Source organism: Cynocephalus volans, chromosome 1 (genome assembly GCF_027409185.1).
Source record: "Cynocephalus volans isolate mCynVol1 chromosome 1, mCynVol1.pri, whole genome shotgun sequence".
Lineage (NCBI taxonomy): Eukaryota > Metazoa > Chordata > Mammalia > Dermoptera > Cynocephalidae > Cynocephalus > Cynocephalus volans.
In genome coordinates, this window is record NC_084460.1 from 205,345,074 (window position 1) to 205,368,614 (window position 23,541).

Here is a 23,541-nt window from a genome sequence, read left to right on the forward strand (position 1 = left end):
TAAGAAAAAATGATGACTGCTTTCTGAGTGCATGGCAGTACAGTTAGCAGTTGGCTGTCCCTACACAGGAAGTTGGCATACTCATCAAGTACATTGTCACTCTAAGTCCAAGGGTGGTTTTATATGTCTAGATGGGTGGAAGAAAAGGTAATGAAAAGTCTAGTTAGAAGGAAACATTTGACATAAGAGAAAAAATTAGGGAATAGTGCAAGACTGTATAGAGAGAAGTTGATACTGCAGTGGCTAGAAATTGAAGACATTTAGAGAAAGAGAGGTCAGTAAGGGTAATAAGTAATAAGAACAGGCTCTCGGGGTGTGGGAGGGAACTAATAATCACTGAGTATATAGTATACAATAGGCACTTTTTCCAATTGTTCACGTAACTGCGCAAAGAATCCTTTTAGAGGTTGGTATCCTCATCTTCATATCCAGTCCTTTTTTTCTGGAGAATGAGGAACAAAGATTCAGAAAGGTTAAGTAGCTTGTCTTAAGGCTTCATAGCTGCTACCTAATAGAGAAGGATTCAGACCCAAATCTTCCTTGATTTCAAAGGCTGAGTTTTTACACTACCATTTGCTTTTACAAGAATCAGGGATCTAGGTTGGCCCTGGAGGGTAAGAAGAATTTAGATAGGAGCAGAGTTTGAAGGGCTGCACTGTTATCTCTCATAAGGATTTTGGGGATGGTTATTTTCTTGTTAAAGTTGCCAAGTTTAGTACATCAGAGTAAATGGTTTCTTTTTTTCCCTCTCTTCTGCCCTTTCTCTAGAATAATGAAGAAGGTTGTGGGAAACCGATCTGGCTGCCCAACTGTAGGAGACAGAATTGTTGAGCTCATTTATATTGACATTGTAGGACTTGCTCAATTCAAGAAGACTCTTGGACCATCCTGGGTTCATTACCAGTAAGTGGTGCATGCCATTCTTAAGTTTTTACCTCTTTTTTTTTTTTTTTCCCCCTAACAAGGGTTGTGTGACTTGCAGGTAGAAAAAGCTTATCAAATATTATCTTTTAAACTGTATGGAGTATGTTTCTCATTCCTAATTGAAATTCACATTCTCCACAGTGACTTTCTACTTTCTAGGGCTATTCATTATTGTCATTGATTTCTTAAGAGTAGAAAACAAGTATCCAACCTCCTTTTTACCATCCCTTAATGCTTAGCATTCCTCTCTCAGTGTGCCTACATCAGTCACATCTGTTTAATCAAATAGCAATTTTGATAAATATGGACAGTGTCATTTCCTGTGGTCCTTAGATTTGAAATGATGATTCATGTCTTTTACCTTTACCCTCATCAGTATTCTTGTTGTTCTTGGAAGGCAGGGCTGGGAATACCTTGTCTGAATGCTGGGGCCATGCACTTTTTAAGATAAGTCCATGCTTCGTATGACTACAGTGCATGTGTACTCGTGCACAGTCTCTGTTATTTAGCAGAATAGGTCAGTGTTTCCTTGGGGTGGTTTTGAGACCATGGTTTAGTATTCGAAACAGTTTTACATGGTATTCAAACATGGCACTAAATGCTCTGAATTATCTAATGAGATTTATTAATTTTTCAGTTTTCTTTCAATCTTTCTCAGAAAAGGCTTAGTTTGATGCTACTATATCTCCAACACTTCCTTTAACATTTATGTGCATTTTTAACAAAGTGAGAGTAGCTGTCTTTGCAGACAAAAGCATCTATTTTGAATTTAATAGTACTTTAAGAAGGGTTATATGCTTTTTTTTGTCTTCTTCCATCTGTTGCAGTTGATACTGGCTTTCATTTATGGTCTATAAAAATTTCCTTTATTCTGATATTAAATGCCAGAAAAAAAAATTAAAAATAAAAATTAAAAGTTTCCTTTAAAAAATTTAGAAAGTTGAATAAATTTAAATAAAGATCATATTTTACTAATGTAAATAGTACATGGATTTGGGTAAAAATCGTGAAGACTAAGTAAACACTGTCCCAGCTGCTAGTAAATGTTGACCTACAGTGTGAATTAGCTTCCTAAGAGATCACTTTGAAAATCTTTCAATTAGTATGACTTGGAAATCTCCCCATGTGTTTATTTTCTACTGTTATCGTGTAAAGAGAATTTTAAAGTTTAATATTATTAACTTTAATCTCCAAGGTTATGTCAGATTGGAACTCCTTTAGAAATTAGAAATGGAAATTGAAAATATTAAGAATCTTCTCAAAAACAGAGCGGGGGAAAATACCCATTATCTGTAGAATTTCCTTGCAATTTTCTTTTCAATAGCAGTGATTTTCTCATTGGGCAGTGAAACATTCAAAGACCAAGGAAAGGGACTTATTAATTAAAGACTGTGCTCTTTTTGTTTCCTTGAGAGATAGTTACATAAAAATTAAAAATTAAAAATAAATAAATACATACATAGAATAAAACCTTGGCTTGGGTCAGGTAACACTCTACCTTTTGCATCAGGTTTTTTATTTTTTATTTTTTCCTTTTTATTTTTTTTTTCCTTCTTGATCTTCATGAATCATAGGCCATCACATTTGTTCTCAATTACGTGGAAATAACCATATTTCTTCTTAGATAATAAACCATTTAGTAAACAATTTTTTCTTCAATAGCTACAACACTGAAAGGTAGAGCTGTTTGCTGGCGTTTTGTGAATGGCACACAGCTGATAAATGTGCAAAAGAAATGGAGCAGTATAGGCTTCCCTAGACTCACACATTCTCACCATTAAGAAGGGCTGTTTGGATGGAAAAATATTCTCAGTGGTAGTGTTTAGGTCAATTAAAAAGGACGATTTCGTTATTAAAATGGCCACCATTGATTGGTATTTGATTCTTGTTGGATGAAAAGGCACCCTCTCAGAGGGGGTTTTATGGAAGAATGTAATGTTTATCTGCCTTTCTTTAATAAGTCATCTGTGTTAGTGATATTAGCTGGCAGGAGGTCTGTTAGTGCTTTAGCCCTGCAGTCTTGGTGGTGTGATGAAGCTTAGATTTCCTCAAAAGTCCAAGCAGGTCCTCTAGAAAGTTTCTCGCCCATTTCATTCACCTTAAAAATTAGAAATTGTCAGGACTCTGTATTCATCTTGGTTGATAGCATGTATTTTGCTTAAATATGATGTTACCATCTGATCTTTTAATTAGGAGCAAACGATTGAGGCCTGTTGATCTCGGAAAAATATTTGTAAAGTCTGTCCAATTTATGTAGGGGCCCAGGCAGTTCATTTACACACATATGAAACGCCTACATGTGACTAGTGTTCTGCTGGGTACTGCAGATCTCAAATCCATTGCTTCATATGAGGACTTTGCTAGGCGTTGAGGCATACAAGGAAATAAGGCGCAAACAGTCCAAGATAGCCATGTTTTACATCAAACTAAAAATTAGAAAGTAGGTCCTGGCAAGGAGCTTGTGAGTATCCATCTCATAGCAGTGTAGCAGAGAGCAAAGAGAATGCTCCAGGAATCACGTGGCAGTGCTGCTGCCATCCCTGTAAGACAAGGGCCTGCTGCCTCGGGCATCAGGCAAATCTCTTTTTAACAACATAAACACAGTTCCAAAACACACAGATGAAGAAAATGATTGGAGAAGGAAAACTATAATATTAAACCTCCTCATCACAGACAAACTTCAGCCTCCTGACCTCTAGTATATAAAACAAACCTAGGTAAGCTAGAAAGTAAACAATCCTAAGCCAAAGCCTCAAGTAAAAGGATGTAGAATTCTAAGTCTCTGAGAGACATCCAATCTCTAGTCGTCTGTCACAAAGAGCCTGACCTCAGTTAGCTTACGTCTAGGTGTGGTATGAAAGTCTAGACTGTAGGAGTGTGTGCTGTTAAGCCTTTTCCTTCGTAATAACAGTTTTTAAAATTAGAATTGAAAGGCCATGTGAGCATTTTGTGAAAAGCCTCGGAAATGTTCTGGAGAAAAATGTTCAATACAAAGTATCATTACAAACCATTTGGGGAGAGGACTTTGGGGCGACTTTGGGTTGGCAGACACTAAACACAGTTCATGCTACACAAATGCTATTTAGGGTCTACTTCATTATTAATAAGAATCAAGGTCATGTCAATCCGTTTTCCAAATAATTAAACCTTAATGGCTTAAGCAACAGACTTTTGAAAGAAAAAAATGTAGCTGTTTTTAAATGGAACTGTTTAAACTCAGTTTTGTACTTTACTCACTGTTTAAATCCTGAGTCCAGAGTGAAAGTTTACCTTCTCTTGCTGACTTGATGTCATTGTTGTCAATAGCAGTGATTATTTACAGGGTGATGTCATGAGAGCAGCCACTAAATAGTGATGAATTGAGTGGCCCCAACTGCTAGGCTCTTAGCATTTTTCTGGTTCTATGGTGTCCTCCCCCATTCACCATAATTGCTGTTGCTATATCGGTTTACCTGTCTCTAGCCTCATTTCCAATTAGCTGAGGGCTGTGAAGCCAAATACCAAATTTGATAGTGCTAGTGCCAAAAATCAATTTATCACTTAAGTCAATAGACCTTAGTGACAAGGTGAAGTCCTGCCAGGCATCTTTTCTCATCAGGGTTTGTTTTAATTGTCCAAATTAAAAATAACAATAATAAACCACCAAGTTAAAAAAAAATACAGTCACCGGCCAAAGCTAGAGAGGAATATAGACTTTTAGAGTTGATCTCAAATATGTGGAAGGAGCTGGAACCTTTCAGGCAAGGCTCCTGAAGAGCAGGCGGCCGTTTCTCTGTGCTGAGCCCGCACAGGGCACTGCAATCTCAGACTCACAAAGTGGTGCTGATGGATCCCAGTGCAGGTTCTCAGTGTGTGTCCCTTCCCCTCCTCTCTCCTCTCGTAGCGACCTTCTGCAGAGCTGCCACATTGTCCCTGCTGCTTTCTGAACACTGCCATCTTTCCCAGAATAAAATATACTGGCTCCAATCAGTTCCTTTTGCATCTTATTTTAAAAGGAAAAAAAAGTTTATAAATGGGAATGTTTTATGAAGAAGAGGAAAGGAAGGCTCTGAGCTCCTCAGAGAGCAGGGACAAAAAGCATTGTTCGGTTCCTTGGGCTCCTAGCTTTCTTTCTCTTAGACTGTGGGTTCCCATTTCTGTCCACCTGTTGGCTGCCAGACTGGTAACATGTCCTCTATGATATTGCAAAAGTTACCCCTGTGATGAGAGCGTATTCGTGAGAGCCATTCAAGAATCCCAAACAAGGAATTCTAGACAAATGGTGGTAATCTCCAATGAGAAAATCAGCACCCCAAAACTGCAGTTTATGAGTCCACATACTGGAAAATCCAATCTAGTGTTTGAATTTTTTTTTTCTGAATTGTACATTGCAGTGCAAATAAAAAGTTTTGAAAGAATGACTTCCCCATAGTGTGAAAAGGAAGAAAGAAACTGAGTCAGAAGAGTCTGTGTGACACTCCCAGTGGTGGGAGTGCCCTGTGGTCATCAGGAGATGACGGTTGAGTTTGCTGGCCCTCCAGACCCTGCCTTTCTGATTACCCCCATATGCCAAGCTGCCTGCTTCTCAGGGCCTCACTGCATGCCCTTTGAAGGGGCTGCTTCTGGAAGTTGTTTTCTATTCTGTGTGGAGAGTTTGCCCTTGCCTCTTTGGGAATGCCTGGGCAGTCAAAGAAGCCCCAAAATCAGAACTCACGGTATGAGTGAGCCCCATAGCTTCAGTCTGCAATAAAGAATGCACTGATTTCCAAAAAAAACTGAGTCCTTAAAAATCATTGCTATCATCTGATTCTAAAATTTAGTCTTTTATGCTTATTGGTCCAGTAAAAGTTATTCAGGAGTATTATTCTACAGAAAATAGAGCTATTTTTATTAGCCATCCACAAGTTAAATTTACATTACTGTTGTTAGAATCAGTGAAGTAAATGTAGCCCAAATCAATGAATTTTTCTTTCTGTATTGATTCCTCTTTCAGATTGGTCATTCTTTGTGCACTGTTAGGCAGGGGTAGGCAAGTTTTTTCTGCAAAGGGCCAGCTAGTAAATATTTTAGTCTTTGTTGGACATACATACTGTGTGTGCTGTAGCTCCTCAACTCTGTTGTTACAGAATGAAAGCAGCAATATACAATACGGAAACAACAGGGTTGCGGCTCTGTTCAAATGAAACTTTACTTTTGAATGACGAAATCTGAATTTCGTAAAACTTTCGTACACATCACAATATTTTTTTTTAAAGCATTTTAGAATGTAAAGACCATTCTTTGCTCACAGACTGTACAAAAATAGGTGGTAGACCAGAATTGGCCCTGATCTAAGGCTTTAGCGGAATAGCCAAATGAAACATCTACATTTATAATTCTTCAGTCTCTAGGAGAAAGCAATAAAGCTCTTTTATTAACAAATACACAGAAATCGCCACTGTCTATTGAACGAGATTCTAAGCTTTACCTATAATCAAATACTCTGGTTAATTGCTGAAAATGTTGAACAGTTGTGAGAGAGATAACACATGTCATATGCTTTAAGCAAAATAAGACCTCTAAAAATGGAAGCTCCTTGTTTTTTCTACATCTGTTGATTAAGTACTGTATGTTCAGCCCTGGCTAGATGCTGGATATACAAAAGTGAACTTGGCAGTCTCCCATTTCAGCTTTATTTGAGCGGTCTTCTATGATTAGTCATCCAGTCAGAAGCAAATCGTGTCTGCTGTATGGTAACTCGTGCTCTGAAGTCACGCAGGTGGATGTTTGGTATACAAGCTATTCTAAAGCCTCTCAATTCTTGCACAGTAACATTTCTAATTAAAAGTATTTGTTCAGTTTTGGTAGTCCCTGAAGGAAGGGTTAGAGTTTTTAACTTCTGAACTTTGGGGTCAAGGTGGTGGTTTTACATACGTGGCTTTTTTCTTTCAGGTGCATGCTCCGAGTCCTCGATTCATTTGGTACCGAACCAGAATTTAATCATGCTAATTATGCCCAGTCTAAAGGCCACAAAACCCCATGGGGAAAATGGAATCTGAACCCTCAGCAGTTTTATACCATGTTCCGTGAGTATTCATGTTTCACCTCTGCTTTCCAGAAGCTGCCAGAGATAGATGGGAAAATTAGATTAGAAAAAAAATCCATTTTGTGTTAGCAATTCTCAGGACCCTTATCTGTAGAAGTGTGTGCTATTAAACCTCTTCCTTGGGAATAACTGAATTTTTTTAAAAATTGGAATTGAAAGGCCATGTGAGCATTTTGTGAAAAGCCTTAGAAATATTCTGGAGAAAAATGTTCAGTACAAAGTATTATTAGAAACCATTTGGGAGAGGACTGTGGGTTGACTTTGGATTGGCAGGCACTAAATGCGTTTCATGCCACACCCATGCTGTTTAGGGTCCACCTCATCATTAATGAGGAACGAGGTCATGTCGATCCATTTTCCAAATAATTAAACCTTAATGATTTAAGCAACAAACTTTTTTTAAAAAAAGCCTTTTTTAAATGGAACTATTTTAACCTCAGCTTCACTCTTATCTTGTGAGAGCAGCCACTTAACAACAATGAACTGACTGGCCCCAACTGCGAGGCTCTTAGAATTGTTCTGTCTCTATAGTGTCCTTCGCCCCCATTCACCATTTCTTACTGTTGCTATCTGTTACCTGCTTCTAGCCTCATTGCTAAGTAGCTGAGGGCTGTGGGGCCAAATACCAAATTTAATAGTGTTTGTGCCAAAAATCATTTTATTATGTAAGTTAATAGACTTTAGTGATGAGGTGAAGACCTTTTCTGGGAATGAAAGTTCGCATGAGTTGAACAGTTCATTTGAGTGCTCAGAGTGGAGAATTCCCGTTTTCCAAAATTATCAGAACAATTTTAATCCAGATGTTTGCATCCTAGAATTAATTTTTGAGATGTGAATCTGTTTTTCCTTTGAGTCAAGTCCCAAGGGACCCCTGCCCTGCCCTTTTCCACCTGTGATTGCGCCTCCCCATTGTATGCAATCACCTGAAGGTGACCTTTTGCTCAGATTCCCTAAATGTAATGGAGAACAGGTTCGACTTATCCTTGGGTGTAGAAGAGAAGGGAGAGTTAAGAGGTATAGCTGATGAGAGGAGTAATTTTAAAAATCAGTTCATGTTTCAGTGTTCTTTTTGGCTCATAGAGATTTGTGAGAGCATGCTGTGTGCATCGTAAACATTATTATTCCTGGAGCTATATCATCCTGCTATTGCAACCTGTCCCTGGGGCACAGTTCAGGGGACGAACTCATATTTGGCACATTAAGTGACAGATGGCTGTCAGCATGTTGAGGCATGATTAGAGTTAGCCTGCGGTTTGACTTTGCTGTGTAACTTTGAGAGACTCAGGGGAGGTGGCACACAGTAACCTAAGAAATGACCCATGTGTTACATCAAGTGAAATAAGATGTCATCTGTGCCCAAAATGGCCAAAACTGCCTGAGTGATATGGTATGTGGGTGCCCTCTAAGAGACGATGTTTCCCTGTATACAGAAAGTAGAGAAGAAGCTTTTCCAGAAAATATAAAGTTATCTTTTAGAATGTTGGAATTCAGAGTCCTGCAAACCTATTTTATTTTCATGGTTGGAGGATTTCAGCAGTATTGTTGGATTGAATTGAAAAAAATTTACTGCTTCAACTCTATCTGAAAACAAAACCATGGATTAATTTCTGTTAACTAGGAGGAGGATAGGTTTCCCGACTCAGAAATCAGCAGGAATCACAGGGAAAATTGATACATTTGCCTGCCTTTCTTAAAAGAACTTGTGTGGCAAAACAACCAATAACACCAAAACAAATTATATCACAGACAGAGAGTTAGTATCCTTAATATACTCATTTATATAAAGAGCTTGTAGAAATTGAGTTGTTTCACGATCCAAAAGAAAAATGAGAAAAAGTTACTAACAGCTCAGAAGAAAAAAGAAATTAATTGCTCTAAACATAAAGTGATGTTAACCTCAGCCACAATAAGAGAAATGCATTTTAATCCTGCACCAAGATGCCATGTCCTACGTACAGACTGGCAACAATCCAAAAGTTTCATGGCATACCTCTTCTGGTGGTGAGGCTAAGGGAAACCCATCTTCTCCTACCCCAGTGGTGAGAAGGCAACACGATGCTACCCCAGGGGAAGGTGTTTGTCATGGTCTAGCAAAACTACCTGTGCATTTTTCTTTGAGCATTCTCAAATCTAGGAATCTATCCCAAAGATAGAGGAGCAAAAATAAGAAATGGCTTGTGCACAAGGACATTTAGTGCCGCATCATGAGTATTTGTAATGGGAAGAGACTGGAAACACCCCAAGTATTCATCATAGGGACTGAATGAATAACATGGTCCATTGATATAGTGAAGTACTTTTGATGAAAAGGGATGAAGAAGGTCTCCACTCAAGGAGAGACATGTCTAGGATATATTAAAAGATAAAAACCAAGGTGCAGGACAGCAGAGAGCTACTATCTTCTGTATTAGAAAAGTATAGAGAAAGAGTGTGTATATGTGTTAATGCATATGAATTAGCTCATATTTCCAAAAGAAACAATAGAAGGATAAATAAACTAATTAAAGTGATCACTAATAGAAGATGGGTGTGCAGGGATGGGGATAGAAGGTAAATGTCTCTTAATGTACATTGTTTTGACTTTGGAACTATATAAGTGTTTTACATAATTTTAAAAGAAAATGAAATATTCAAAAGAATTTGAAGCATGGTCTTGAAGGGATATTTGCACACCCGTGTTCATTGCAGTATTATTCACAATAGCCATGAGGTGGAAGCAACCCAAATGTCTGTTGACACGTAAATGGTTAAAGAAAATATGTCGTATATGTACAATGGAATATTACTCAGCCTTGAAAAGCAAGAAAATCCTATCACATGCTACATGGATGAACCTCAAGGACATTATTCTAAGTGAAATAAGTCACAAAAAAGATACTGTATGATTCCACTCATGAAGTATTTAAAATAGTCAAAATTGTAGAAATAGAAAACAGAAAGGTGATTACCAAGGGCTGGCGGCGGGGGGGAGGCGGGGGAGGGAATTAGTGTTCAATGGGTATGGAGTTTCAGTGTTGCAAGGTAAACGAAGTTCTGGAGATCTGTTGCACAACAATGTGGATATACTTAAACTACTGAACCATACACTTAAAAATGGTTAAAATGGTAAATTTAATGTTACATGTTTTTTACTACCACAATAAAAAAAATTAAGAAGAAAGAAAGCATTCACTGAAACTTGAAAACACATTGAAAAAAGTGAGACAAGCCTAGGTATGTCTCCAGTTGGTGTTAACCCCTCACACAGAGAAAATGATTACTTCAAATGACTTTAAAACAGTCATTTGACCGTACATTCGTACTGGGAAATACTTATATTGTTATTTGAAACTATTATAGATATAGCATAGGAATCAAGATTTTCAGTGTGCATGAGAGGGGTGGGTACTTGAAAAATTTAAGTAAAGATCATGTAATCCTCGGCTTGAATAGGAAATAACAATATGAACTCACTTTTTTTTCTCTAAAAAGAAAATGGGCTTGGCCAGTTAGCCCAGTTGGTTAGAGCATAGCCTTGTAACACCAAGTTCAAGGGTTCAGATCCCCTTACCAGCCAGCCAACAAAAAATAAATAAAATAAAAATAAAATGTTTTCTAGTTCTGTGCTTTGAAAAGGACCAAAAGTAAAAGACAACCCAGTAGCAATGATTATTCTTAGCTCTTAGATTGGGATTCCCTAAATACCTTTTTCTGCTAAAAGGAACTGTCTCCTGGATTAAATAGCTGATTCCAGGTCTGAGGCAAGAAATGTTCAATGTGGGACATCTTGTCATGCCAGAAAGCAAGGAAGCTAAGAAAGACCACTGGGGTAGAATCAGAAGGACACAGGATCCAAAGCATGGGGTAACTTGAGCATCCAAAGAACATTGACTGTAGTGGATCGAAATCAAACAGATGAAAAATGAATGATTCTAGAGTGATATGCAAGACAAGAAAAACTAGTTTCTCAGCTTTGCAAGTTGCTAGACACCCACTCTTTACTCTGAAAAATAAAGGGAAAGAATCCAGCCTCAATCCTGCTTTCTAACACAAATTATATTTGAAGATAATCAAATGGTTGAGAGAAAGTTACTAATCATGGGGAAATCATGACTAATAAATGCAAAAGAAATGAAGAGTGAGAAAATCAGCATGTTATAACTCCTAATGAGATAATGGGAGCAAGGCAATTAGCATCAGTGGTTGCTGAATCAGTTCGTTTTCTGTTGCTTCTGACAGAATACCTGAAATGGTATTGTATAAGAAAATGAAATGTATTTCTTGGTTTTGGAGCCTGGGAAGTCAAAGGTCCAGGGGGCACATCTGCTAAGGGCCTTCGTCCTGGTGGGGATCACATAGTGAGGGTCGAGCAAGAACGTGTGATAATGTACTCATTTGCTCTCCTGTGATAACCCATTACTCCACTCGTGAGGGCGTGGCTCTCATGATCCAATCACCTCTTAAAGGCCCACCTTTCAGATACCATATTGGGAATTAAGTAAGCTCCACCTGAGCTTTGGAGGGGACAAACATTCAAACCATAGCAGCTGCTCACTCCATCAAGTAAAAGGTTAATGGAAGCCTTTCTGATGCATGAGGCTGTCTTTAATGGAGGAAATATGGAAATGAAGCAGTTTGAGACCTTTATCGTTTTGGATGTGTCCGGGCTGGAGAATTTGCAACAGAAAACAGTGTCTTCTGCACCCTACTTCCCAGTGAACTTGAGTGTTTCCTCCCCAGAGGGTATATTTCTTTTTACATGATGAAGGGGTAAAGTCCAGTTCACAGCATCTTTTCCGATAGAATCCTCTAACCCCTCGCCCTTTGGGTAAGTTCTAGTAGTTTGAAGGGACAGACCATTTATCTGAATATAAGACAAAAGCATGGCAAGTTATATTTATTCCTTATTAACTTTTAAATGAAACAAATATACTAGTGCTTAGTGTATGGGCTGATAGTAAACATCATATAATTGATGTATAAATATGCATATATTTTGAGGGTGTACTCAGACACTTGTGAACTTAGATTGTTTTCCACTGATGGGGTACACAGTGAAAAGTTTGGAGACCGCAGGAATAGAATGAGTCATTCTTGTAAAATCAAGTCTTCAAGTTCAGCTGTCTTACTATAAGATTTGGTAGTGTTCTTGCATGTGTACAGTGCAGTTAGCATGGGGAAGGCAAGTCGAAGAAGGCCCAGCAGGAAGACCAGGAAAGAGAAAAACATACTCTTGGTGCAGCATCTTCAGGAGCAGTGAAATGAAACATGCCAGACCAGAGTGTGTTTGCTTTCCTAAATATTCATGGTACACTTCTCACTTTTAGGCTTCTTCTGTTTCTTCTCTAACTCATCTCCTTGCCACATTGTGGAGTTTTTACCAGTTGAAAAGCCTTGTTTTTCTGTACTGTTTTGCCCCCAATCTCAGAAGTTCCCTGGAACCATCTTCTCCATGCACAGTTTAGTATGTGTCAGCTAGCCTATTCCTGATACCTTCCTAAGCAGCTTGTACAGGGACTGGTTGTCAGGCAGCACTGAGGCATTTGACTAGATCTGTTGAGTGATGGTTTTTTCCCAGGAAGTTGGTAAGTCCAGTCATTCCTCCTCCAGGCCCCGGTTCCTGCTTTCCCCTCTTGTCCACATGCTAGCGTGGCTTCTGAAGTAGGCACTAAAGCCTTCTTTGGGCCACGAGAGCCAGCTCTTCAAAGCTCAGCTTGGATCAAGGTATTTCTCCTCGACAACTGCAGTGTCTTCCCTTTGTCCATGGAGTCATGTCCAAACTCCAAAGCAAAGTATTCAAGACCCTAGGCTCTCTGACCCCGAGCCCCCTTCCCTTTTCTTCCCCCGCCACATTCCTCCCCAGGTTCTGGCCCCAGCCTCAGCCTGCTTGTCTCTGAAGACACCACACAGATTCTTCACCACCCCGCCTCCTTCAAATCATCCTTATAGCAAAATTTTATTTTTTTCTTTAAGACTAGACTTCCTCCATCTTTCCAATCAAACTTAAAAAGAAAAGTAACCCTATTTCAAAAACAAGGAAAGCCTGCTCCCACTGTAAGACTCCATAACCCTAGTGTAGCCATTGTCTTTTTCTCATGTATATTTTTACATAGTTGTAACATACATACTAAAATTTTCTCTTCTTTTTCCCACTTAATATATCAATGTTTTTTGAGGTTTTATGCAGACTTGAAATATTGTTTTCAAGTGGTTAGCTCCTAATTTGAATTTATTTGGGGATGCTTTTGTTATTTCTTGTTCAGAGGTAACCGTTGCTTTTTCCGTGCTTGCCGGATACTTGACTTGGCCCTATATCTAGGCTTTATTTTAGTCTCTTCCTTTAGGCCACTGTGCACAGTGTTTGTGTTAAACTCCTGAAGGCAATGTATTATTTTTCACAGTCCCAAACAAGGTGCATTATACCTCCATAAATTAATGAAAGAAATCTATCCACAGAATAATAAGATGGAGAAGGCAGTATCTTACCCATAGTTCTTCCTCTTTCCTGTCTGCTAGTGGTTCTCAAATTTGATCGCCCGTTAAAATCACCTGGAGGGCTTGCTAAAACAGATTGCCAGGCCTCACCCCCAAAATCTGGGGTGGGTTCCAGAATTTGCTTTTTAACAAGTCCCAGATGATGTCGATGCTCCTGGTCCTGGCAACATACTTTGGGAATCACTGTCCCATGCCGCATTGACAACCAAGTGGTCAAGGTGAACTGATGAACACAGGCTTCAATGCCACATTGAACTTGAATTCTGGCTTCTTCCACCTCACCTGCCACAGTCCACCAGCGTTAGCCATTTAGAAAAAGACCATCTCTTCCTCTTTCTCCGAAAGTTTCTGTGCACCATTTTCTTTGCCTATAGAAGGAGGTGAGTCCTCTCCAGTGCTGGACAGCAGGGTTTTTCTAGCTTTTCACTTTACACTCAGCAGCCAGTCCTCTGGCCAGTTGGGTGGGTAAGATCAGCAGGTGGCCTTTGGCCATTGTTTCAGTTCCCCTGGGCCAGCGAAACAGGACTAAAACTATGATTGCAGAGTAAATTGTCCCTGGTGAGACAAAGCCCACCTGGTCAGTGTGAAGTGAGCAATGCTTGCAGCGACGGTGTTTTAGGACACAAGGCTTCTGAGACCCCTCTTGTGTTTTCTTATTCAAGCCTGCCAGTGTCCCAGTTATCAAGAGTGTGCCAGGACTGTTGCTCCCAGTTTGTACATGGGAGATGAGGTGGCTCCTGAAGTATAACCTGCCTCTTACTACGGACACGTGACTGGAGCTGGAACTTATTGACGCTCCCATCGACACAGAGCAGCCTGGTCCTCTTCCCTGGGGCATCCCGATGGGCCCAGCCTCATCTCCTCTTTTCTCAGATGAATGCCTTGGTGTACCATGGAAGCCTTTGAGGAAGTCCTGTGATATTTGCCCACACTAATTACTAAATCTAAGCTCCTGTCATTCTTCCACCACCTGGTCTCTGCTGGCCTCTCAGCCTCTTCTGTGTTGTCTTGCTGCCTCTTGGCTTTTGAGTGTCTTCCAGGGTGCCAAGTTCTCTCTGGCATCCTGGCCATTGCATGTGCCATTACTTTGCATGGAAGTCCCCATTTCCCACTGGCCTCTAGTCCTGCTCATCCTTTGGGGAGGTGTCACATCCTGCAGAAAGCCTCCTTCCCTGAGCCAGGCACTCCTGCTCTGTGGCTTTCACAGCACCTGCATTCCGGCCCCATCCCACTTTGTAGGCTCCATGGGCATCATCCCTGCTGAGTCCTCAGTGCCTGGTGTGATTCCCTGTACGTCATTGGTATTAAGTGAATATTTGTTGAATTAGTGAATAAAGAACCAAGAGACCGAGTTTTCCCCAATGCAGTTAATTAAAACACAAGTCAGATCAAAATGCCATGGCTCCCAGTGTCTTGCTGTAGGGAGAGGCAAGTCACCCCAGTGGCCTCGAGGCCCTGCTACCCGTCTGACCTCATCTCTGGCTATAGTTCTTCTTGCCCGTGCCTCTGTAGCCTCCTTGCTGTTTCTTGAGTGGGCCGAGTACACTCCCATCCCAGGACCTTTGCATTGGTTGACCCATCCTCTGGAAGACTCTTAGGCTTCCCCACCTACTCCTTCAGGTTTTTAACATAATTGTCACTTCAGTGAAACTGATCTCCCTTTCAAAATTCAACTCCTCTCTCCCCCAACTTCTTACTCCCTTGCCCTGCTTTATTTTCCTCTATAACTTCATTTCACTTCTATTTATTTTCTTTTTCCTCCCCTGGAATATGAGGTGTATAATGGTAGGGGTTTTGTCTATTTGGTTCATTGCTGAAACTCCAACATCTTAAAGAATGCCTGGCACATAGTAGGCATTCAGAAAACATTTGTCAGTTGAATTAAATTAAGAATGAACACTAACGTCTGTCCTGTTTTTAGTCCATGCAGCACTGTAGGGAAGGGTAAGAACGGTTGTACAAAATGAAGCTTCTTGTGGTCCATGGACTCATCTTACTCTTCCATCTTCCCAGAGAACTTGCTCACATGGTTGGGCTTTCAGGAGTTCAAACCACACTGAATGTCTTTACCATTGATACTCTAACTCTCTGAATTTCTCCCAGGATTTGGGGTTCACAGTCATTTTTATTTGCATGATCAGATCAGAATGTTGGCTTGTGGATCAAAAACTTTGCCTGACAAAAGAGGAGTTTTAGGAAATCAGCTGGTTCCTTTTCATACAAATGGTAAAACTGTTGGCTGTGGCTGAGGATCAGTTGTTTACACGTATAGTTTTACTTTTAGGACATAGCTAGCCAAGGAGCTGTTTGTAATTCACACTGCCTTTTTGGCCTTTCACTTGGATCGGGAGGACTCTTGCCTTTTACCTCTGTGCAGACCCATAAGTAATAGGATCGGCCTCACAGTTCCTTCAGTCTGAATCTCGGGCTTCAGTAGTAATGTTCTTCTAAGGACTCCATTCCTCCTAAGTGCTTTTTGATGCTTGGAAAACTCACTATGGTGTGCCTTCTGTTTGTGATTCCGACACTCATCTCTCCACCTCAAGCGTACATTGTAGATTCCCCAGCCTACATCCCAACTTCTCCTTTGAACCACCATTAGAAAAAAGTCAGTTTGGGTAAAATTTGAGGCATAGCATCACTGTGAACATTTTTAAAAACCAGATTACTTCTTGTGTGACACACTTTATTTTTCAATGAAGCTTTTTCTATCATATCAGTGTCATCGTTAGAATCTACAAAAATATCACGAATATGATTGCAGCCAATATTCTTTCCCAACATTTTTATGACGTTTCTCAAACATACAAAAAAAAAAAGCGGAAGAAATGTACGCTGGAAACCCACAGCCTAGATTTCACAATTAACAGCTTGCTTTATTGGTTGTCATTGTTCTATGACATATCAATCCATATGTCAGTTCTCTCACCATCCATCAGTCTACTTTTTTTTCTTGGTGCATTAAAGAACCTTTAGATGCTTCAGCATGACATCATTAACTAAAGTTCAATATTGATCACAAAATCAATTGTGCTTATTTTCTTCATTGGCAACACTGGATTATTTAGTTTACTTATTATCTATCTCTCCAGCTGAATGTGCTCAATGTGGGGAGTCCCATGCTTGTTCACTGGTATATCCTTAACTCCTAAGTTGTTGCCTGTCTCGCAGTCGGTGCTCGATAAATGTGCTGAATGTTGAATGAAGGACAGTATTTAGACTCCAGTGATGTTGGAGTCTTAAAAGTCTGTATCTTATTTGTTTCCCTTTTTTCCAACATCTGTCTTGTGGCCTAGGTAAAAAGATCTGTTAATTTTTCAGTTCTGTAGATATTTACTGGGCACTTGTAACATACACTTGGGCTAGGTTCTGGGATAGAGTGTTGAGCTACTGTGGCTAATGATTAATCCCAAGAATGGGCCTTCATTTTGGAGCTGGTGTATAAAGAGCACGATGCTAAACGTGGCTTAGGCATGGCCTCTGCTGCCTGGTCATGTAGACCTACCTACAGAGTCAATCACACCAGTTAGTTAAGCATTCAGCATTGACTTAATCAGTTGTGCATTCAAAAAATATTTACTCAACTTCTACTATGCTCTGGGCTCTGGGAAGTCAGGTACATAAAACACAGCCCAGTTGTCAGGGAGCATATGGTCCATCGGGGGAGAAAGTCATGTGTAATAAAGGCCTAACTTTTTATGGTCTATGGTTTATCTCAGTTTTGGTGAGTTGGGAAATCCCTCAACTGGGAGGCGATGTGAGCTGAGACGTAAAGGGAGGAGGAAGAGATAGACATACAGTACACTTGCCAGTGTGAGATAAGATGGAAAAACATGCCCCAAGTGGATCAGCGTAGAGCAGAGATATCAGTGGGGCTGTGAGCAGGGAAGAAGCTGGAGTGATGGTTGTGCCAGGCCCTACTTCATCCTGACAGAGATGGAACTTTTCAGCAGGAAACTGCCATGTCACATATTTGTTTCAAAGGATACCTTGTCAAGCAACACAGAAGATGAATTGGGGTTAGAGAGCAGTGAAGAAGACAGGAAGGGACAAGTCTGTATGTGTAGAGACTGCTAGAAATCCTCTGCAGAGTTTAGGGAGTGCACTGACACATATCTGTTGATTTAAATAGTCAAGAATTGGAAACATCCTAAATGTCTTGTGGTATGGTGTGTTAGGTAGGATTTCTGTCAAATTGCCTTGGTCACAGGGTTTGTTGGCTCTTGTCCCTGGGAATTGTTCAAACCGGCTTTAGGCAGAACTGTGTTCAGGGCTGGGAGGACATCTTCACTCTTTCCATAGCTCAGCTTTGAGTTTCTCTAGGCTGGTGTCATTCTCAGGAAGACTGTCTTCACAGGGGCAGAAGGGACCACCTGCAGTTCCAGACTTCCACCGTACCAGCTTAGTGACTCCAGCAGAAAGACGTTGACTTCAGAAGTAGCTCTGACTTATCGTAGAGAAACTGTGAGTGGCAGGATTTGGATTGTGAACCCACGTTACCTCTGAGCCTTAGTCAGGTAGAGGCTGCTGGCTTATGTGTCCACCCTTGGAGAGTGGGAAGAGTCAAGGCATCAGGACTGGCTCCACACCTGCCACCTGTGTGGAACAGAATTGCATGGTTTGGGGGAAGGGGGGTGAGTTCCACAAAGGGATGCTGCCAGACCAGAGCCATAGGGCGTACTCAGCTGATAGAATGAGCTCAGGCACATCCCGCCCTCAAGTATCGAGCTGTTTTAACAAGAAGTGATGAGCTACGGTTATTACCTGAAAAGATATCTGTGGCACATCATGTAAGTGAAAAAAGAAGTTTATAAGAGAGTAGGTGTAGTAGGATACAATTTTAGTTTGAGGATAAAAAAGATCTATAAGCCTAGAAAAAAACCTAGTCATGATTATTTCTAGGTGGCAAGATGATGGGTAACTTCTCTTTTTCATTATATCTTTATTATCTGAACAAAGTTTTATACTGTATATATTTCTGTTATAATCAGGAAAGCCAATAAAACCATTCATATTGAGGGAAAAGAAAAGCTTGTTGATTGCAGAAATCTTGGCAAAAATGAATAAGGTCCAAACTAAGAAATAGGAAGAGGAGGGAATGGGTTGATGGCTTTTAAGAAGTTAGCATGCCCAAGATTTGATGATCGATCGGCTATGAGGGCTGAGGAGTGAGCCCAGGCTGGCTCTGGGTTTCTGCCATTGTGATCAGGAGGTGTGGAGGTATGTGACATTCTTAGAAATGTTTGGGACTTACTAGCAGAAAAAAACAGGCCTCAGATTTATGCAGTTGAAAGAATGATCAGATTAATTTCATAACAATTCTGATTTATATTTGAAGATGACTTTATTATTGTTTGGTAGATATAGTAAGTGTAGTAATTGATAATTAAGTAATTGATAAGCTCCTTGAGGGTAGAAATTCGTCATTATGTCATAATCCCTCAACACTTGGCCTATAACCTGGCTTATAGAAAGAGATCTAAAATGTCAGTTGTTGAATGAATTATTCAGGTAAGCTAAAGGTATTTCTTAAAAGTACTCATCATAATCTGTTTGGGAGACACACAAGCCAGTTTGTAAATAAGTGTTTCCATAGTTATTTTCTTAATAAGAAAAGATGTTTATCCTAAATCGTTTGAAGATCATTGTTAGTTTAGCAGATCCCTTCTAGTTTTTAACATATAAAAAGTTCAGTGTGGTTTTGCATACATATGGCACAATTTGCTCAAAAAACTGAGGTAATACTGTGTATATAGCCTGGGTCTCTTATGTGTATTTTGGTCTACCTTACAACATTATTTTCCTCTGAAGCACAGAGGAAAATAGTTCACAGGGTCCAGAAAATAAAATATTTGAACTATGAGCTTATGTATTAGAGCAGATTAAGGAGCTTGGGCTGATCTGGCTTTGAATCCCAGTTGCCATCTCCTACTGTGTAGAGTTGGGTAGTTTAACACACACTCTCTCTGTTTCCTCATCTGTACAAACATGTTATAAGGTTGTCATGAGGATAAAATGAGAGTCATTGTAATGTGCTTAGCACAGAACTTGGCATGTAGTCAGGACTCAAATATCAGCTACTTTTATTTTTAGTCACATTTGTTTATCTTCTGGGATAGAGTGATTACTAAAAGTACAGGATTTCCTGTATCTCTTTTATGCTGGGATTTCTTTGATTTACCTTGAAATGTAAATACTTTCTCTTTGAAACCCTTGCAACACAACTAAAGTCTGTGTTCCCATCTGAAGGCAGAGCAAAAGAGAAAGCTTGGTCTAAGGTTAGATCTTGATGAAAAGGTCATTTCAGATCGCATCATCCTGGATTGTGGCTTTTGATTTATTACAGGCAACATTAGGAATGCTCATGTTAAGACCAGGGCTGGCTCTGCAGGTGTTACCAGGCAGGCACCAGCTGCGGGTCTGCTCCTTGGAAGCAGGCCACACCCAGCCTGTGGTTACTTCACAGTCACTTGCTGGGGTGAGTCACAGTTGAGCAAACCCCCATGCTGCCAAGGCCCTGTAGCAAATTCACCATTACCTAGGAAGAGACACAGAGGGGTCTGACCAATTCCCAGGCCTTGGTTCATTAAATGTGGTGGTGCCCTTTGTCAGCACTGGCTGTATTTCTCCTTAGGAATCACCTGAAGTCCTTATACTGCACTTGTGAGTTGTCCATCCCCAAGTTAACATCTCATGACACGAGAGGAGTGGCAGCACAGTATTTGGATGAAAACTTAGAGGAGAACTTGTATGTGTAATTCATACTTCATACAGTCTCAAATGATTTAGTACCAAATTATAGTCATGATGCAGCAGAAGCCTCACGGGTTTTTTGAATAGATTATTTACCTCTTCCCCTCCCTCATACTGTTCAAGCCATGGGAATCCTTGATCCTGAAATGTATACATGTATGTATTTTTGACTTTTTTTGAGGTTTAACAATCATTTTATTTTCAACTACTCCTTAGTATATTATAACGTGAAATAAGATCCATTGTTTTATAAGCTAGATTTTTTTTTTTTTTTTTTTTTTACGTGCCCACATAGGGACTAGGTAACTAAATTGCAGAAACACATATCTAAAGCATGGAGCTTTAGTCACCATGTAAATTTTCTGAAAATATAAAACACGATCCCAAAGCATAGAGTGTAAGATTCTGGTTTAAAACTTTTAGAATTGGGCCGGCCCGTGGCTCACTCGGGAGAGTGCGGTGCTGATAACACCAAGGCCCCGGGTTCGGATCCCATATACGGATGGCCGGTTTGCTCACTGGCTGAGCGTGGTGCTCACAACACCAAGTCAAGGGTTAAGATCCCCTTACCGGTCATCTTTTAAAAAAAAAAAAAAAAAACTTAGAATTAACCAAGTTTTACAAAGATATTTTAAGCTGCCGTAACGCCACTTAGAATGCACACAGGCGCCTTTCCCTCCATACTCCAAATCCCCTCCACCCCCAACTCTTCAAAACAAACAAACAAACAAACAAAAAAAAAGCCATTGCCTCTTGTTGGCAGTAGAATTTATTCAGTAATTTACTTTTCAGCCAACTGCAGCCATTGCCATTGCCACTGGGCACTTGTTCAAAAATGCAGAAATGAAATAACAGATTGGCCAGACCGAACGCAACTCCCCAGTCACAACCCTTGTTCTGTCACCTCCATTAAGCAGGAGCCTGGGAGACCGGATGGTGACAACACAGTGTTTATACAGCCTGTGCATCTCCGAAGTTCACAGCTTCCTGCCAGCGTCCCCTCTTCAGCCTGTTCATCTGTGTGCAGCGCTGATGAGATGGGGTTGGGCGTCCGATCCCTAGGCCTGTGCAGGCCACCTCTGCCCATCTCAGAGGGCTTCCATGCCGCCTCATGTCAGGCAAGGGCTCCTCAGTCCTGAGAAAGCCAGAACAAGATGAAGGGACCAGCTTCCTCCACATGGTGACCACCCACCTGTGAACAGATGTGGTTGAAGCTGCAGCGTATGGACTTTACAGAATTTCGAGTATATCTCAATTACCAGAGGAATTGGGTTTCCTGTTATTTATAGCTGTTCCATTCAGGTCAGAGCCAAGCAGAGCAGTGGCTTCATTTAATATCTGGCCCACGTGTTCTCTGCAGGGCCATCCCCTGAAAAAATGGAAATTTCTATGGACGAAAAGAAGGTAGAGGAGAGGAGCATTTCTGTTTAATCAAGAGAGAATTGTTTTCTGATTGTCTTCTGGTGAAACTCTTATAGGCACAAGATACAAATGTTTAGAGAGGGTGTGGGGTTGCTTTCTCTCTTGGTCAGGTATTAAAATAGAGAAGTCGTAGAGCTCAAATGATGAGAGAAATCCAGAGGAAACCCCTTTCTCTCTTCTGGAATACTCTCCCCTATAGACACTGTTGCTTTGGAGTGGTTTATGCCCCGGTGAGCTTTACCTTTTATTCTGTGTTTATTCCATGCACTGTTCAGTATAACTCCATAATTATATCTTCTATTAGTAACTCTTAGAGGAGGTGAAAACCTGGGGTGGTATTGCTCACTTTTCCCCCAAATTCCCTTTTACCCAGTTGGATGCTAAACACAGCTGGAGTCAGATGAGATTGTGTGGAGCCCCTTCCCCTGTTCAGAATCACCAGTTCAGCCCTGCTCCCTGCAGATTTCTGGCCATTTGGTGGTGAAACCTGGATGAGAGCATTTCCAGCAGGAGACAGGAGGAGCTTTGTGCTGAGGAAACGAGGAGAGTGCACAGTTTGATGACTTTTAGATAAGTGGATTTCCCCCTAAAAAGAGTAGGATTTGGTTCAGGTTAATCCTTCCTGGAGAAAATTATTCTCATGTGAAGGTTTTGCTGGGGATATGGGGGAGAGCTTTCTCACCCCTCCCAGGTGAGAAAGAGCAGGGTAAAATGAAAACATGTAATTACGGGTGCAGTGGCTGGTATGAAATTTGTAATTGTTTCTGCTGTTTCTTGCTGATCGGACTCTAACTGCCCTGTCCTTTCCTTTCCACATCAGCTCATACCCCAGATAACAGCTTTCTGGGGTTTGTGGTCGAGCAGCACCTAAACTCCAGCGACATCCACCACATTAACGAAATCAAAAGGCAGAACCAGTCCCTTGTGTATGGCAAAGTGGATAGCTTCTGGAAGGTGAGTCAGTCTGTGTGCATGTCTCTCTCTCTCTGAAAAGAAGCTTGTTGGGTAATTTAATTTAACTTTGATCCAGGGAATAATCAAGCCAAGTGCCCAGGGCTTGATGGAATCTGCTTAGAGGTAAATAAAGAATGTGCAAGGATTTGGTTGCTCAGCATTTGGGTGTGTAGCCAAGGCTGTATCTGCTCATCTGTTCAGTAGCCAGACAAGAAACCCTTCCACTCTTTGCATGTCGGAAGTGACTTTTTCGTATCTAGTACTTGTTCCCAAGAGCCAGAACCTTGCAAGGGTTGGGTATCATTCTGGAGCTAGGCACTGCACAGAGGAACCCTTGCCAAGTGAGTGTTTTTCTCTGCCTTCTTGAAAGTAGTCTGTGAAGGAAGATAGCTCTTTTCTTGGGGAACACAGTGACCTTGACATCCTTCTGACTGTAGTCAGTACTCAGCCTGGAATGGGAATGCCAGCCAGGGCCAACTGTGGGCAGTTTGCTCAGGGAGGTCTTGGATGAAATGGTGCTCTTGGCCACAGACTGAACCAGATTTTCTAAACCTGGGGTGATCTCCAGAGTACACTGGGACAAGTATAAGGAGAAAATAGGATCGGGTGTGACCCGTTGATAGGCAGACAATAAAAATCTTTTTATATAGGAGCTCTGCCTCAGTAGGCAAATGTCATACTTCATTTTGAGAAAATGTTTTTATAGAGCAGAAGTCTCCAGAACTTCAAAACATGCCTCTTCCTGAGGGCTGGACAGTTAGCTCAGTTGGTTAGAGTACAGCCTTATAACCCCAAGGTCTTGGGTTCAGGTCCCCCTATTGGCCAGCCACCAAAACAAAACATGCCTCTTCCTAATTGTAAGGATTAATCCCCCAGGGGTGAGGGGAGAATTTAGCAGTGTTTGGAGACAATTTTAGTCGTTATGTCTGGGAGGTGGCACTATTGGTGTC

The 23,541-nt window shown here is 40.8% G+C and overlaps 1 protein-coding gene across 1 annotated transcript in view; it reads left to right on the top strand.

Moving 5' to 3' along the window:
- Positions 1-23,541, top strand: part of MGAT5 (alpha-1,6-mannosylglycoprotein 6-beta-N-acetylglucosaminyltransferase) — a 206,891-nt gene that overhangs the window by 91,142 nt on the left and 92,208 nt on the right. The window contains exons 8-10 of the mRNA XM_063107231.1: positions 769-903; positions 6,835-6,968; positions 22,458-22,591. Of these exons, the coding sequence (XP_062963301.1) occupies positions 769-903; positions 6,835-6,968; positions 22,458-22,591 (403 nt within the window). The remainder of the gene's footprint in view (positions 1-768; positions 904-6,834; positions 6,969-22,457; positions 22,592-23,541) is intronic.